The sequence below is a fragment of the Dasypus novemcinctus genome, chromosome 6, assembly GCF_030445035.2.
Source record: "Dasypus novemcinctus isolate mDasNov1 chromosome 6, mDasNov1.1.hap2, whole genome shotgun sequence".
NCBI lineage: Eukaryota > Metazoa > Chordata > Mammalia > Cingulata > Dasypodidae > Dasypus > Dasypus novemcinctus.
In genome coordinates, this window is record NC_080678.1 from 43,571,333 (window position 1) to 43,589,620 (window position 18,288).

Genomic DNA, 18,288 nt, shown 5'->3' on the forward strand with positions numbered 1-18,288 from the left:
GGTGAAGCATAGCAGAAACCAAGAGAGGGTGCAATTGACAGGGAATCTCTCCACATCAGGGGTCTCCAGAATCGAATCGCAGTGAATCCTAGGGAGAAAATGAGAAGATAACACAGACAGCAAAAACAGTAGGGCAGGAGGAAGGGAAGGAGGGGAAATAAATAATCTTTTTAAAAAAGAAATAACAACCATAAAATTTATGCACCTAACCATGGGGCTCAAAATACATGAGGCAAATGCTGGAAAAACTGAAGGGAGAAGACACCTCTACAAAAGTAGTTGGTGACTTCAAAACACCACTCTCTTCAATAGATAGAATATCTAGACAGAGAACTTGAATAATATAATGTGTGTAAATTAACAGTGCTGAATTATAGATGGGAATGTAGTTAAGAGGGAAAATTTTAGATTGTACGTTACTAGAATAAAAACAGAGAAAACAGCACTGTACAGCAGTGAATCCTATTGTAAAAAATGGACTATAGTTAGTAGTATAATTATAAATATGTTCCTTCGTTTATTATAATAAATGTTCCACACTAATGCATATGTTAATGATAGGGTGGCATATAGTAGAAAAAATACACCCTAATATAAACAAGGGACTATAGTTAATAGCACAATTTAAATATTCTTTCATCAATTTTAACAAAGGCACCATACTAATGCAATGTGTTAGCAATAGGGGGGGTATAAGGAAATACTATTTTTTACAAGATTTTTGTGTAAAAAAAGCATTCTGCTAAATTTTAAGTAGAATTAAGTAGGAAGTAACATTTACATATAGATGAATAGCACTGTTGACCCTGTTCACTCTCTCTTGACCATTTTCTCTGGACCATTTTCTGCTTTTCTTTGACAACAGACTTGAAATTTTCTAAAGCTTGTATTATTAACAAACTAGAATTCGCAGTTGGTAACATACTAACATTGATGTTAAACCCAAAAGGCAATAGCTGTGTTTGATACACGTTGTATTTTTTAATTTTCCCTCCCCCCTTCATTGGTTGCATTCGCTGTCTGCTGTGTTTGCTTGTCTTCTCTTTAGAAGGCACCAGACACCAAACCTGGGACCTCCCAAGTAGGAGAGGCACTCAAATGCTTGAACCACCTCAGCTCCTTGCTTTGTTGTCTCATTGTCTTTCCTTTGTCTTCTTGTTCCATCATCTTTGTTGCACCGGCTTATTGTCTTGCTTATCTTCTCCAGGAGGCACCGGAAACCAAACCTGGGACCTCTCATTTGGTAGGTGGGAGCTCAACTGCTTGAGCCACATCTGCTTCCTTGTGTCCAATATACTTTTGCAGCCTTTGATACTCAGGAAAAAATACACAATGAAGAGACAAATGTTTCCCACCATCAAGGATCTGGATGGTTTTTAGTAACTATAATTATGACTCCAAATCTGACTTACATGATGACATGGTTCAACAAAGCTGCAAATATATGTCAAGTTTACATTGAAAACCAAACACCAAAACAATTTTACTGAAAACTAGTTTTATTTTAAAATTAAGTGCATAGCACTCATCTAATTCCATTGGTGTAGACTTTAGCACCATACTCACTATTTGCAATTAATGTCAAAACACATACATTTTGGTTTGCAGTCTGTACTTGAGTAGTGTTTATTTAGTGGACTTTGGTAAAGCCCTTTATACATTTTAATTGTTCACAGTACACATTTAATGATGGTCCAGTAATCTCAAAACAAAACAAAACAAGCAAAACTACCTTAAAGACTAATTAATAAATTAAACAAAACCCATAACAACTCCCCCCACCCCCAAAAAGCTAGCAATTGTGAACTGTATTTAATTGAACCCTAATGTTTTAAAATAGTTCTGATTCTCCAACCATCCCACCCTACCCTGGGTATGCAGCAATAGTAACCCATTATTTTATTCTAGCATCCCCCCTCCCACACCCCACACCCCACACCCCAAAATCAATCCAGTGTTCTTTAGCTTTTTTAAATATAAATTGGGGAAGTGTTATTAATAAGCTTTTTAAAAAGGCATATTCTTCTATAACAAGAATGACATTTAAATCAATCAATAAAAGCATTTGACAAGACATTAAATTACCATAGGCACCAGTTGTTGTTTCAAGTTGGGATCTCAATCCCAATATCTTACATTCATAGTATTATTGAGGTAGTTAAAATACTGAAAATGGACTCCAGGTTGCTGGGTTCTGAATGTGAATGTGAAAGATGGATTCTCTTTTGAATCCACTTTCTTCAAAATAATTCAAGTTTTTTTTTTTGAGGTAAGAATTACCAAACTCCAATTAGCAGCCTTCTCTAAAGAGAAAGTGATGATACTTTCAGAACACAATTTTCTGCTTGAAAACTGCCATGGCTAAGTGATTTTTCTTACCTGAGTGTTTAATAAATCCACATCATACCCTATGTACTTTAAATACACACATTATCTTCCTTTTAAGGAAAGGATTTTTTTGTTAAGAATGCATGCTGACAGAAGCCACCCCCCACACTCATCTACTGGAGCCATCTGGGTCAGTCTGTTACTGTGTTGGGCCCCTTCCCTTACTACCAAAAGCCACTGGCTTGATTGCTGAGACTCCTGCTGCATACCCACATCTCTGTAAGTCTGTCGTCAATGCACATTATGGCAGTCACATATCTGCCATGCAGATTCCCTTCTATTCAAGTGCTATCTTTAAAAAAAACACCACACAAACAAAAAGACACACCTTACTAACTTTTAAACCAGAAAGCTTCCCTTCACCGAATCTCCCTTCTCCCACAGATAAGAGCACAATGTATACAGTTTATTACAATGATTTTAACTTTTCAAATTTATTTCCCATTACCCCAAAATTGCCCTTGCTGTAATGACTATTATTGCTGTTTTCACTCACTACCAATATAGTAAAATGTCCCAGGGCATTTCTGGGGCCAATTCAATGAAAGTGGTTACTGAAATCTAGTAGTCAGTATCTCTGCCTGCTTAGACTGACTAGATGGATTCAAATGTTGCTCATAATGCCTGTCCTCCACATAACAGAAGAAAGTGCTGCTTTAGCACAACCTGAGAACTACCCTGGCCACACTCCACTCCAAAATAAACCTACAGAAGTTCATTCTACTATTGACATTTTACAGTATGCCTTCCCTTGAAAAAACTTTTTTTAAAGAATAATATCAAATCTGGGTATAGATTATTGATTGCACCAAGAAATGCAAAACCTATATATGTATTATGAATCATAGAAACCACCATTTCATTCAATGCTACAATGGTCCTCATTTGAAAACACATCCTAGCAGGAGTATTTTAGCCTACAGTTATAAAGGTAGTTCATACTATAACATTCCCAAAGCATGTTGCATTATAGTTAAGTGTTTCCAAGTAGTACAAATTCCCTGAGTTAAATGTGTTTTAATCTAAAGATGTAAGGCTTATCACCTAGGGGAAAAACAAAAATTATGACCATGATTTTAAAATAAGCAATCTACTCCTCCCTTCATTTTAATATATAAATCCAGAGACCTATACTATTTGTAATAGGAAATTATAATCATCTAAAAATTTCTTTTTTTTTACTGCTCAGATTGGTATAGCAAATCATGAGTTTAAACAGTCAAAATTCATTTGTAGATCAAAAATAAAACTCAAAACAGTAGAATTTAAAAAAAGGATCTCTTCAAGAAGTAATACTGTTACTTTCCTTCATAAAAGATTGTTTGGCAAGTCCACAGATAAACATTAGGCTTTGACACATAAGCCAACATTAGGCCAGAGGCCACCATAGATCAAATCTCACTATGGGAGTCTGTCCAAGGTTTCTATTGTATTGAATATTTTGAAATATTTGGACCATCAGTCAGGGTTTGAAAATCTTAAGTCATACAGATATTTGTTACAATATAGGATTTGAAATACACACTACTAAAGTATTTGCTTAGTCCTCCCCTCCCAGGTATTCTTGGTACACTAAAAGGGATATTTAGTCTGGAGCTAGGATCTGAAGTATTGACGTCATTTGGCTCCTTTTCCTTTTGAAGAGAAGTTTAAATAAAGTTTGCTCCACAGCTTCAAGCCACACAACAGTCTGGGTCAGGTATTACCTTCACCTTTCAAAACATGGAGTAATGCAAGGGTAATGTTCATTTATCTGATAACTCCGGTTATAAGAAACACTCAAACAGGGCTTAACTTCTACTGGTATTGCAAGAGACACCCCAACACCAGTCTGCACATGCCCAAGGCCCTGAACACTCGTTTGGAAGCCAGCAGGACATGTCTGTAATGTGTAAGATGAGGTGTGTGTGGTAGATACTATCTGCTGACAGCTTGGTTGTTCCGATGCAGGATGACGATACTGCAGAGAGGTCTGATGTGCCTGATGGAGATACTGAGATTGTTGAAAGTGAACTGACCGCGAGGTCTGGGAGGCTGTCTGGAACACACTTAGTTGTGCTGACTGAGGTCCTGTCTGTCCCCTCTGTTTGTTTGCTTCCTTCACATCATTATCATGAGCACTACAAAATGAAAAGAAAACATTAATATTGCTTGAGAAGAATTTGCTACAAATTCATGTCCCTCTCTCAACCCCTGAAAAGCTAACCCATGGACTGACACGACTGCCTAGGTAGCAGTCACTGCACCAAAATTTTAACAATAGTGAGATGTCACTCACATTCTTCTAAAGTGCCTTCCCATGGTATAAATCTTGGGGAGTGACTGCTGGTAGTTTTGAGGGTGATACCCAGTTGAGACATGTCCAAAAGAGGAGTTTCTTTCCCTATCATGTATCCAGAATCATATTAGCAATGGCAACATTTTTAGCTGGTTATCACCAAGAGGGGCTCCCTTTCTGCAGACTCTGCTCACATAGCAGCTTTTTCTTGGAAGAAGTGGCTGCCAGAAGCAAGTATCCTAAAAGCTCCGTGCCTTTGAGAAGTTGTTTTCAGGGAACTTTATACATGAAGAAAAATATTAATGAGAAATTACAAACAAAAGAACAAAAAGGCTTACATCAATAGCCGTTCAATGCACTGCACTAAGAAATCCCAGGAGTAAGCAGTAAGACGATGCAGTCTTGTAGGCCACGTTGGAGAAAGACGAAGTATAATTCTTGAAGAAGCCACACATGCAGCAGCTACTAAAGAAGGTGCATAATTTAGAAAGGCATAATCTGTGGAGACACCAAAAATGAACTTAAGCAATAGAATACACAAGTTGCAAGCTCACAAACTCTTACCAGTATCCACAACAACTCACCTTGCAAAGATACTTCCAGGAAGTAATCTGCATACTTGGCCATGTAGAGTTTAGTTTTTTCCAAACAAATCATTGGCCAGCCATCATGAAGATCTGTTTCATGTACTGCTTCAGAGAGATAATACTCAATGAAATGGGCAGCTGTAGGAAGGCAGAGGTTCCACTGAAAGGTTTCTAATAATAATAGCTCCATATGTAGCAAATTTTGTTTTGTCAATACTAGATTCATATTAGTCATACAACCCAGGCTATTGAGCTGCTCCAGCTTAGGCACACTATCTTCTTTTTCTTCAAATTTACCTTATAAAAGGGAAAAAAATAGAAAATATTAGGCACATGATCATTATACGTCTAGTTAGTTAGACCCAAAGGCATTCTTTCCCCCTAGCTTAGGCAGATACTCTGTGCCAGCATTCTCTGTATTTCTCATATTTGAATGCTTTCTCTCCTAGCGCTGCTGTCCCCCACTCCTGCCCCTCACTCAAAAAAGAAATGCTTGGAATATGTAAACATTCTGATCTGTGTCCTATTGTGTAAGAGAAATAGTCATGTATGCCAATGAAAAAATAACTCAAATCTCACCAGCTGAATCTTCTCAGTAATTTTTTTAGGGGTGGGGAGGTAGGTGATGGTAATAATTGTGGTGGAAGAAAAAATTATTATATTTTAGAATAGAATTTAAAGAATTTAATGCCATAGCTTTATCTGAAATAAAAAAATAATTAAACTTTGAGGGCTTCATCTTGGCACATTTTCAGCATAATTGCAGAGAGTGCTAAATAGTTGGGAGGAAAAAAACATCTATAAGCTTTCTCATTTCACACACACACAAAACCCACCCCTCTTCTTCTGAATTCCCAACAAAAATATAATCTATTTAAAAGGGGGGATGATTCTTTATATTCCCTTTTATAACCGTGTATGTCCTTTTATATCACCTAACTCAAAGCAGAGTAAGAGTAAAGATATTCTGACGGCTAAACTTCATTATCTGAAGGCATTAACTTTCTATAAAAAGTAATCACCAAGTTTTCAAATGTGCACAGGTAAAGAAAAAAGCCCCCTCCAGCACTAGAATAAATTTTATGTATAGCTTACATTCCATCTGATATTATAATTTCCAACAAAGCACTTTACCATATATTAAGCATTATTTTTTAGGGATTTCTAGGACTTATGACTGGAGAAAATCACAGGGCACCAGGAACTATTATGATTTTCCAGATGCAGCAATGAAAAATTGTCTTCAAGTCTCTTTGGGTGTTTGTTCCATGATGGTCCACAGAAGGAGGGAAATTATAACTCAAGCCTTCTAGTGTGTCTTATTTCTACATTAAGGTTAAAACAATCATATCATATTGCAATTATTGTGCATTTCTCACAATATCTTTTTAATTTTTATTTAAAACACTTTATACCCAGTAAGCAAAAATATCTTTTATATGCATACTTCTTCAAAATTATAGTTGTTGAAATATGTTCCTCAAGAAGCACATACTTCTATGTAAAATTTCAATATCTATTTCAATATATTTGGTTTCCTTGGAAATCTTACACTTTTATTTTATCCATAAAAAAATATTTTTTGCAGAAGAGTCAGAAAGGTAGCTGAAGCAGGAAGGGGTGAGTTTGCACCACACTGAAGATGCTGCGACAAACAGTACTGGCCAAGGTCACTCAGCCCAGACAGTGTACAGACAGTAGTGTTGAAGTCAGTGGGGTAAGCTCACTTTGGTTTGCCTGAGGACTAGGGAAAATGCATCGTTATCTGCCCTGGGCTTTGCTTAGTTAGGGACAGCAACTAGGGAAGAAGATTTTGTCTCCTATGATGGGAAATATTAAGTTCATGACATGAGAAGTGTCTAAGCCCAAAGAAGAAGGAAAGTTAGCAGCTCTTCCTGCTCCAGAGAAATTTTGAACTTTCGATCTAAACTAATCTTAACTAAACATAGATGCAGACAGAAGTTGATCCAAACATACATAATTCAGACTTTTCAAGAATTTAGATAGTCCTTTCCAATTCAAATTACATAAAGATAAATTTCATGTTTTGTCAATACCACACATTTAGTACAGCTAAAGTCCTAAAGTGGTTTTGGTAACATACTTATCTAGCATCATCATTGCAAAAAGATAACAGAAGATGAAACCACTGTTCTCAGTATAACAAAGTAAAATTCTTCAGAAGGAAAATGACCCAGGAATTTAGTTCAATCACTCTGGATGAATTAGGGATTTCAATGGGTCTTGCCATTTGTGTAGGAACAGCAATATTTTGGTATACTTCAATGGAATACTGTAAAAATTAATGAGGTCTATTTATATCATGCTTGAAGTTCCTTTGAAGAAATTAATACACCATAATTCACTGTTTAATTCAAGGATCAAGACTGTTTCATATTATCTTCATGAAACTTTCAACATTGAAAACAAAATTGCATATGACCAATTTCACAGCTCAAGAAACCAAGGTAGCGTAAGGTTAGCCAATTCATTTAAAGTTCATTTTAAGTTCAGTCAAACAAAAAACTTAAGTCAAAAGTAAGACTTATGTTTTAACTCCCAAACCTGTATTTGTAGACCAAAGTATCACAGATTATATGGATATAACTACCAGGATAGACAGCCTTCTATATTAAGCACCTATGGGCTTCTATATTTATAAAGTACTAGGCTATTATAAGTGTGAAGGACTTTGCATTTAAATAACCTGCCTACTATACAAATAACCATACTGGGGATTTTAATTCAAGGTTAAGTTTCCTGAAACTTTTTTCACTATTACAGTATTATAAATATTCACATAAAATCACATAGCAAATGATTTCAAAATCTGTGATAGCTTCAAAAAATACCTACATTCATATCTATAGTTACTGTTGTGCTAAATGGTGTGTGTGGTGTATATTTCAAACCTACTTACCCACAATACAATTTGCAGATCAGAAAGATCAGTTTCTTCAATTGAAAGGAAATACCAGAAGCCATATGTTTATATTGATAAAGGCTTCAAACAGGAAATAAGGGCACAGGAAATTCACATCTGCTTCCGTCCCAGAAAATAAAGAATTAGAGATCACAGAAGCCAAAACATCAAGTCTTCTCTCCTTTATAGGAAATGTTCAAATCAGTATGGAAACTAGCACATTTCCAAAGTTGATGGTGAATGGCAAGTATGTGGAAGAAGAGATTTGTACACTGAGTATGGATCGGATGTCACTTTGAGCTTTGCCAAGCCACTCTACTCTTCTCTTATGAAAAAAAAAGTCATCTTTAATATAACTAAGAATTCTCACAAATCTGTAAGACTATTAGTTTAAGAGAAATGTGTGTAAAGAAGAGAAAGACAATTCAGAGAAAAAGATTCTAAGTTCATTAAAAATTAAGATGTAAATCAAATCAATTGTGATATAGTTTTTTACCTTTCACAAGTAAAAGCTTTGCTAACACTACATTGGTAGGCAAGGGGAAACAAGCATGTCACAAATTGTTACTACTAAAAGCCAATAGGGGAGAGGAGGCAGCTTGGTGGTTAAAAGCCTATTTCCCACGTATGAGGTCCTGGGACCAATCCCTGGTACTTCCTAAAAAAAAAAAAAAAAGGCTGATAATCTTGACTCCAAGTTATACTTTCTAACTAAGAAAGTCAAGATGAAGCCAAAAGTCTTGAGCAAATTGAAGCTTCATCACAAAGACCATTTGCATGCTTTCTACCGGTTCAGGGCCTAGTCACAAATACTGAGAACCAGCTTAGCAATAGGTTTGCTCGAAGGGAGGGTAACACAGAACTTACAGAAATAACGGACAAAGAGAAACATGAGAGGAACCAAGGATGGAACCAGGAGCCTCACAGCTTCGGGAACTGAAAGCCTTGACCCTAGTTTCCACATCATATTTATTGGAAACTACTGAGCAGCTGTTAGCTATCAGAACTGCAACATCATCTACAATAACAGGGGACAACTGCAACATCTATGATAAGGCGACATTTACAATAGAACACGTGCAACATTTACAATAAGGCTAAACTTTTTTTTCTGAAACACAGAAGGCCACAAGAGCCAAAGTATACAAGTGGAAGAGCTGAGTTGGAATTTGAGAATTTCCCAGGACAAATCAGGGCCCATTCAAGGATGACCTTTTGGGCTGGGGAACAGGCTAAAGAAGACAGAGCAGCTTATGGAGAAAGTAATCATTACTAGGCCATTTATATTAATTTCTATGTATTTTCAAACATATTACCATTTTGATCCTCACGCCACCTTTTAAGTTTATTTATTTCCATTTTTATAAAGAACTAACCTAAGACTTAAGGGTTACTGAAAGTCCTATACTGTAAAGAGATTCAAACCCAGGAAGTCCATCACTACAGACCCTCTCTTAAATACTACACACCACTCTCCCACTAGCATCTAGGCCCTTTATTCCTACCCTTCCTAGTGTAGACTCCTAAGGCACACAAAGCTTAAAAGCTGTGCTTCATCTTTGGTCAAACCACCTAAAGCCTCTCAACCTATTCTCTAACTAGAATCCAACTGTCACTGGTCCTGTCAGCTATAAGCTGTTTTTCACTTTTATGTAACACACCATCCATCCCAAAGCAGGGAGCAGCTGAGGAAGGGGGAGACACAGCGCTCAATTTTTCTGTGAGGAGAGAAGCATTATTTGAATAGTTTATGATAATGAATTGGTGAAGTGTCATTGGTATCCAAAGGTAAAAAAAGAGTGTAAGAATATAAGAAATACTAGAATTCAAAGTTCAAGCAGATATCAGATACTGAAAACAGGCTATAAGTAAGTTTATAAGCATCCTAAGCACTTCTGATGTGAAGTTAGAGATTGGGGGAGGGGAGACTGCTGCTGGCTACTGAAGGATGAGCCTCTAAGACACCTGACCCTGGCATAGAGCTAAAAGCTCAAACTCTTTTGACCACGACTTAGGAGAGCATGAGACAGAGGGATACCTATGTCATCCATTTCCCATTCTCTAGTGGAAAAAGAACAATGATACAATTCTTCTCTCTTGGGGAAAGGAGGATTGGGGAATGTCTGCAGAACAAATGGAGAAGGTATCTGGCTTATAACCTCACTTTACTAAAAAGATGATAATTCATATTTGAACCAGAGCATATACAGATCCTAAAGATGTCTTTCTGGAAAATGAGCCCAAAACACTGTTGGAATAACTACATATTACCACACAGATTTAACCAAATAATCTTCAAAGAAATCTGATCATGACCTCAAACTAAAAGCAACATAATTTAAAAACAAGAATTGAAAACTCCATTCCAATAAACATACAGTACACAAATATAGTATCCTCCCCACAAACTGTGGGAATTGTAGGAACTTGGAAACAATGCCAGGCACTGCATGACAGCCAGAATTCTTATTATTCAACTACAGTCCTCAGTGAACTTCGGTAGAACATGTAATTTCTGAATATCTAGTTTAGTACTGCCCAAACCACTTAGTAAGTTATTAATATGTAAATTTTAGTCTCAAATATAAGTCACTCTCTGAACTGACTATGCTTTACTATTTCACAGCTTATCAAGGTGAGCATCCCCCTCAGCTATACACCACACATTAGGAATTATAGGCAAAGAACAGGTGTGGCTTGGCAGTGGTTAAAGGATGGTGATGGCCACAGCAGGCAAAAGTTACTTTCTATCAGTGATGTTCCCATCCCAATACTTAAAAATTACCTAACTTGCCTGTTTCGTTTCCAGGGTCTCTCCACTACAAACTGATCCAATAGTAAACTAGCATTCTGTAGGATAACAAGAAACCATTCATTCCATTTGCGGACTCTCTCATATCTGACCTGTCAAGTGTGGGTTTTTCAACTCCTATGCAAGCTATTAAACCACAAAGGGTACCACAGGCAGTGATGAAACACATATAGTATTGTACATGTGATTACTTATGAGAATGAAATCTTAATTAAAGGTTAATGGTAAATGCACAAGCCTTTCTAGCTTGGGATGGGGGAAGGTAGGGACGAGCAGCATGTGTGCATCTCAGAGGACGCTGGATTAAAGGGGAAATGTAGATACTCAGGAAATGGAGAATATTTTTTTTTTATATATATATAGGATGCCTTTATTTTTTTTTATATTTGTTTCTCTTCCCTTCCCCTACCACCACCCCAGTTGTCTGTTCTCTGTGTCCATTTGCTGTGTGTTCTTCTTTGTCCGCTTCTGTTGTTGTCAGCAGCACGGGAATCAGGGTCTCTTTTTGTTGCGTCATCTTCCTGTGTCAGCTCTCCATGTGTGCGGGACCATTCCTGGGCAGGCTGCACTTTCTTTCGCGCTAGGTGGCTCTCCTTATGGGGTGCACTCCTTGCACATGGGGCTCCCCTACGTGGGGGGCACCCCTGCGTGGCAGGGCACTCCTTGCGCACACCAGCACTGCCCGTGGGCCAGCTCCACAGGGGTCAAGGAGGCCCGGGGTTTGAACCGCGGACCTCCCATGTGGTAGGCGGATGCCCTATCCACTGGGCCAAGTCTGCTTCCCTGGAGAGTATTCTGGTAAGGATTCAGTTCAAGGCACATGTGTATAGGTTGGAAAGATAAGACTGGACAGGTGGTTAGGTCAGGAGGAAAGGTTCTAAATGCTACATTAAGGAGTTTCCACCTTAACCCACAGGCAGTGGGAAGTCATTGCTGGGCAGTATCTTATTTATATTCATCCTGGTTCCAAGAAGATTTAAAAAAACTTACAAAGAGACATTGAAGGGGATAAAATAAGTAGCTAAGGTCATCTGATCAAAGGAAGAATAAAGTACGGGGGGAAAAAAACCTGAGAAGAAATTAGTACTAGAAATGATACCACACAGGCCTGCATTTTGCTTTAGGTATATGAGCAGCCAGAGCCTAAAGGTGTTGAACAAAGAACTCTGGTGGCAGGTTGTGGGGGAGTATTCCTAGACAGGGGCAAACTGATCCCAAATCCACAAGTGAGGGTTAGAGGTAAAGGTAGTCAAGATGTAAAGGTAGTCAATAAATCTAAATACTATTTTGAACTGGGGCTTCAACTGCTATTGTAATGACATGAATAATATAAAAACTACATAATCAATTCAACTTCAATACCGAATACAGTATTTTCACACTAAAAGAAGCAAAATTCAATTTCAATTCCTTTTCTCACCCTCTCTCTTCAGTGAGGGTACTAAAAAGCAATGAAATGAGTTAGAGGCAGATGCTGAAAGAACCAAAAGGTTTAGTAATATATTCTGTATTGGGTAACAAATATGGTTATTAATCAGACTCCATCTTTCTGCCTACTACATAATTGTGCACAATGCATAGGTAAAGATTTTCACATTTGTAGCAGTTGCACAATAGTTGCACTATTTTTTTTTGGAAATAGGATTTTATTTTCTGTTCCACTCCTTTCTGGCCAAAAGGAGTTGAACGATTTTTATTATGACAAACATCTTCAGAATTTAAAAAAAAAAGGCAAAATACAACAGAATTTTAGTTGAGCAAACTAACTCCTTACGAGTGGTTTTAGTGACAGCTCAGTTAAAATAACACAGTATGGATTTGCTTCAGCCGGTAGCGTCGCTTCGGAGCACGAGCACTTTTCCGTCCTGGCCGGAGGTCCAGATGCGTCCTTCCTCGACGGGACTCACCATCGTCTCCAGGCGTCCTTGGCCTTCGGCAGTGGCCTGAGGAAGACGGCGGGGTTCAGCGTCTCCACGTTATTTTTCAAATGTTGGGCAAAGGTGGGCGGCTGATCCTGCGGCGCACTGAAACGAGCCGTTTTCAGCGCTCTGGGCTGCCCCCGCCGACTGAGGCAGGACGTGGGCTCCTCTTCTAAGGCAGAGGCCATTCCACCAGCCCATTGCAGTGGCCGAAAATGCTCAGAAAACAGATTACGGCAGAAGCAGCTGCTTCGAAAAGGTTTGCATTTAATGGTATTGCTGTAAGTAAAGCATTCCCTTGAGCAAAAAACCCATTGACTCAGTATTAGGGGGCCCTGAATTTCATAGCCACGGTTGCCTTCCTTTGTGGGAAAGATTTCCACATTTGCTGTGATCATGTCAGCTCAGTTTCTTTTCCTTAAAGGCAAGCATGCTCTGTGACCTAAAAGTACTAATTCCATTTAAAATCTGAGGGAAAAACTCCAAAAGGACTAGAACAAGCAAACATAAACAAACCACCAAGCAATTCCGCCAGTCGGTTTTCTCTGGGTAACTCTGCAAATGTGTCTTGCCATTTCCCTTCAGTTTCAGCAGAATAATGCACTTGCGGTCAGAGTTGCGGCAAAGCTCTGTGGTGTGAGAGGCAAAGCGTGGACACCGGAAGGAAGATAGACGTAAACCCAATTCTAGAGTCCCAGGGGCGCACAGCTCCCTCCTTCTTCATTCCGTAATGTCCATTCGCATGAATTCAGCTTTGGTTCCAGGAGGCCACACGCCACCAGCCCCGGGTAAGACCTACTATTCCTAGAGGATAAAAGAGAGCCCGACGCCAGTGTTGACTCGTGGCATCCGTGCAAATGTCTTCTGGAAGACCAACAAAATTATATTCTGGTTATTTGTTTTCTGAATTCTGGGGACCATGGAAATAGAAAAGGACAGAAACAGCACATGGTTTTTGAGGTTCCTTGGACTGGGCAGTAGAAAAATAGGTGCTTTCCTCCGGGGCTTTCGGCAGCTGAGTTTCCTGGGAGCCCTTTCCATTTTCGTTAGTCTTTGAGGGAGTGGTAGGCTTTGGCAGTCCTACTGTGCTGTGTGTAATGAGCATTACACCAACTCATTATATAATCAGCAGAAAGTATTCCAACATTACAAGAGTATGGTACCTTGAAGACAGAGTTTCTCAACCTCAGCTCCATTAACATTTTGGGCCAGAAAAAAAGTTTTGTGGGCTCTGTCTTGTGCATTGTAGTATGTTAAGCAGCATCCCTGGCCTTTATCCATTAGATACCAGTAGCATTCTTCTAGGTTATGACAACCAAATACCTCCAGACATTGCTCATGTCTGCTAGAGGGCATAAGTGCATCTGGTTGAGAACCGCTGCTAGAAAGGCATAGCAGAATCACATGTGGAACTTCAAAAAAGTAAAAACAAACAAACAACAACAACAAAAAAACCCAGGCCTCATGATGTAGAGATTCTGATTCAGTAATCTGGGGTGGGCCTTGTCATTTGTATTGGAATCTTTACAATGTGGGGCTTAGACACACCTGTTTTTTAAAGACTCCAGGGCTACTTTTTAACACTTGATCAACATGAGCTCTCTGATGCTAGTAAACTGGAATGAGTGAGATTCAGTGATGTTTCACTGAGTTCTATGCAGATTTACTATAAACTATGGAAATTTTCAGTTATGTACATCTGATTCACACTTACTTGCTAGAAGTAGACAGGAAAGCGCAACTAAATGTAGCTGCTGGATAGAGATGTCATAGCGATCCATAAACAGGTCCAGCAAATAGACAGCAAGATGTCGGGCAGAAGGGCAGAGCGTGAAGCGATTACTCACAATGGCAATCAAGTCAGCAAAATACCGTCTGAGACTTAGTTGAGGGGACTGGCCTTTGTAGGAGGGCAACTTCAGCTCCTAGGTCAAGAGGAACAACATTTAGTTTGACATAATTTGCAGAAGTACTATCCCTCAATGCAAAGACTTACTATTATTTTTCCAATATAGCTGTGTTATAAGCACCTAAAACACATTTTTCTTGAACACAAAAATGAAAAAGTTGAGTGGAAGGATAATGAATAGCATTTTTAATTTAAAACCAAACTTTTCTCATTCTTTACTACCTTCGATATGACCAAGTATAGATGTTTCTTACTTTATGGAATGGATGCATTATAGAAAGATTTCTAATAAAGGTATTATTAGATACCTCACACACACCCCTCTAGGAGGCTAGAAAGTAATGGTTAAATGGCTGTGCTCCTAGTATGCTGCATGCTATATTATACTTGCAGAAATGTGGTAGGTGGGAGACCAGTATTCATCTACTAGTATATTTCAATCATGTTTCCCTTTCAGCAGTTTAATAATGTCTCCTTTGCCATCATCTGTTCATATACATAAAATGTTTCACATCATCACTGCTCAATTTTGGAACTATATTAGATGAATTCATTAAATAAAAAATGGAAAATTCCTACACTACTAAAACTTTACCAGAGTATTGCACCAAATTCAACAGGTATCACAACAAAAAGTTATAGATCAATCTAAACTTAACATTATCTAAGATGCAAATTTTCAGATAAAATACTAGCAGTATAATTTAGCAGAGTATACAAAAAATATATCGCTTCAACTGTAGTACATCCCAGGAACACAAAGATGGGTCAATATTAGGAAATTTGTTAATGTAAGTCAAATAAAAATTCACGCATAAATATGCATGATCATCTTCTTGATAGATGCCACAATAGCATCTCGAAAAAGGTAACTGAGAGAAATAAGAACAGATGTCTGAAAAAAAAAAAAAGAATAGATATCTACTTCTTTGATAAAGGAAGGAAGAAAGGGAGAGAGGGAAAGAGGTACAAGGTCTCGGATATAAAAGCCAGCCTCTCATTTGTAGGTAAAACACTAGAAAGACGGCCTATTACAGCAATATTATTTAACATTCTGTGAGTACTCACTAATACAATTAGAAAAAAGTAAAAGGTATAATTATTGGAAAGACTCAAAAGTTATTTTTAGGAAAAAATTGTTTTTAGATGGTATTTATACCCAGGAAAACCAAGAAAATCAACAGAAAAAAATAAAGAGAAATAATAAGTATTCAGTAAGATGGGTTAGAAAATTAACATAAAAAAACACAATAGCTTTTCTGCAACTAAACACCAGTTAGAAAACAGAAGATTCCATATACAGTAAATACAAAAAAGTAAAGTACCTGGAAATAAACTTATATATACAAATGAAGATAACATTTGAAGTCTGAAGTGTTGTGAAGAGTTCTATACAGGAAAAAATATTCCTTTCCCTTAGGTAGGAAGACCTATATGATAACAGGCATTTCATACCAAAGAAGAGATGTAGTTAATAAATATCTTGACACAAAGAGCTAATTTCTTTATTATTTAGAAAGCTCTTCAAATCAGTAAGAAAAAGGCAACAAATATCAAAAGACAGTTCACAGGAAAAATACAAGATGGACAAAAGCATATAGAAAGATGCCAATCTCATTCAAAATTATAGCATAGAGATTTTTTACCTACCAGATTAAATTATTAATTTTGCTTATGCTATTAAGAGTGAGAAGAAACAGTAACTTCCACAACTACTGCTCACTTTGACAACTGCTACAACCTTTTGGAGGGCAATTAAGTAACAGATAATTTTTTTAAAAAATGGCAGGTACCCTTTAACCTAGCAACATTAGGGCTAGGAAATTATAGTATATTCAAGGAGGTCCTTTGCAGCACTGTTTGTAATAGCAAAATTGTGGAGTAAGGAAGCTTGATGCTCAACAATACTGGATCTCCAGAGAATTATGCTAAGTGAAAAAAGGGAACCCCCAAAGACAAAACACTGCATGATTCCATTTATAAAATGTTTTTTTCCCAATTTTTCAATGGATTTTATTTCCTTTTGTATGGTAATACTAGCAATGCATATCTTTAAATAAAATATACAACAAAAAAATGTTTAAACCTCTCACAAATCATCAGTATGTTACATTGTCCTGCATAAAGAATATTTGGCGTCTACAACAGTCTCCTGATATTTTAATCAGGCTCTAATAACAAAATGAACTTTTCAAATGATGACATATATTCATATTAAAATAAAGCGAAAATTGGGAAGCAGATGGGATTTAAGCAACTGGACTTCCGTCTACCATACAGGAGGTCCAGGGTTCGATTCCTGGGGCCTCCTGGTGAAGATGAGCTAGCCTGTGCAGAGAGCTGGCCAGTGCGGAATGCTGGCCTGCTCAGAGAGGTGGCCTGCTCAGAGAGCTGGCATAGTAAGATGACACAACAAAAAGAGGCACAGAGGAGAGACATTAAGAGATGCAGCAGACCAGGGAGCTGCGGTGGCACAAGAGACTGAGCACTTCTTTCCCACTCGTGAAGGTCCCAGGATTGGTTCCTGGTGCTGCCTAAAGAGAAGTCCAGCAGACACAGAAGAACACACAGCAATCAGACACAGAAAGCAGACAGTGGACGCAAAACAGACGGTGGGGGGTGGGGGTGGAATAAATAAATAAATATTTTAAAAAATTAAAATAACACACAAATATAGTAAGTTTCTGATACAGTTATAAAATAACAATTGGTAGGGTATAAAGAAAATTATTATTAGCATCAAATGAATAAATAGTAATCTAGTGTTATAAGCTCTTTGACGAATCCATTGGTAACTTACTGACAATTTAAAAAGATGATAGCATGGATATTCAAATACAGTTTATAATAACCAAGTCCAATGGCATTTATTCAACTGCCCATCCCACCACAAACTGTGAAAACCTGTCTTTTCCACAGCTGGCTCTCAAGAGCAATGATGCAGTACTGATGAAAAATAGAGTATTTTTCTAATGCCCCTAAAAATAATAAACACAATAACAGTTTTTGCTGCAGCTTTCTATTTTCTTTATAAAGAATACTTGGGCCCTCTGCTACAGAAAAATATGAACATTTTAACATCACGAAATAGCCATTACTGTATAAAACTAGTTTTGTATCTCAGAGACAAAATGTTCAGACAAATGTCGAGCTTTAAATGCCCATTCATTGATAGTCTGAGAAGTTTATAATTAAAAGCATGCTTAGGCAGACTGTATTTTAATGTAATAATTTACTTAAGAAAGAGGAAAATAAGCTCATACTGTGAAAATCTTAGTTTTGGCTTTCATCAGAAATTATTTCTACAAATTCTTTTGAGGCTTCTGGGTCTATTCTCGTTAACAAAATTTAAATGTCTCTAGAGTTCTTCCATATGAAGTAAAACGATCCAAGATAAAATAAAAGGGTGATACACTTTAAAAACTTCACAACCTGGTGATGTATCATCGAAGGAGGGGTATTTAATATATAT

General features: G+C 37.6%; 1 protein-coding gene across 3 annotated transcripts in view; it reads right to left on the reverse strand.

The window, feature by feature from the left end:
* Window positions 1-494: 494 nt before the first annotated feature.
* CCNJ (cyclin J) overlaps window positions 495-18,288 on the reverse strand; it is a 29,450-nt gene continuing 11,656 nt past the window's right edge. Inside the window, exons 3-6 of one of the 3 annotated variants that reach the window (XM_004456967.4) lie at window positions 14,622-14,832; window positions 5,251-5,550; window positions 5,005-5,164; window positions 495-4,508 (exon numbers count right to left, since the gene is read on the reverse strand). In XM_004456967.4, coding sequence (XP_004457024.1) covers window positions 4,097-4,508; window positions 5,005-5,164; window positions 5,251-5,550; window positions 14,622-14,832 — 1,083 coding nt within the window. In that variant the 3' untranslated portion in view covers window positions 495-4,096. The remainder of the gene's footprint in view (window positions 4,509-5,004; window positions 5,165-5,250; window positions 5,551-14,621; window positions 14,833-18,288) is intronic. The other 2 variants (XM_004456969.5, XM_004456968.5) reach the window with 2 other exon arrangements.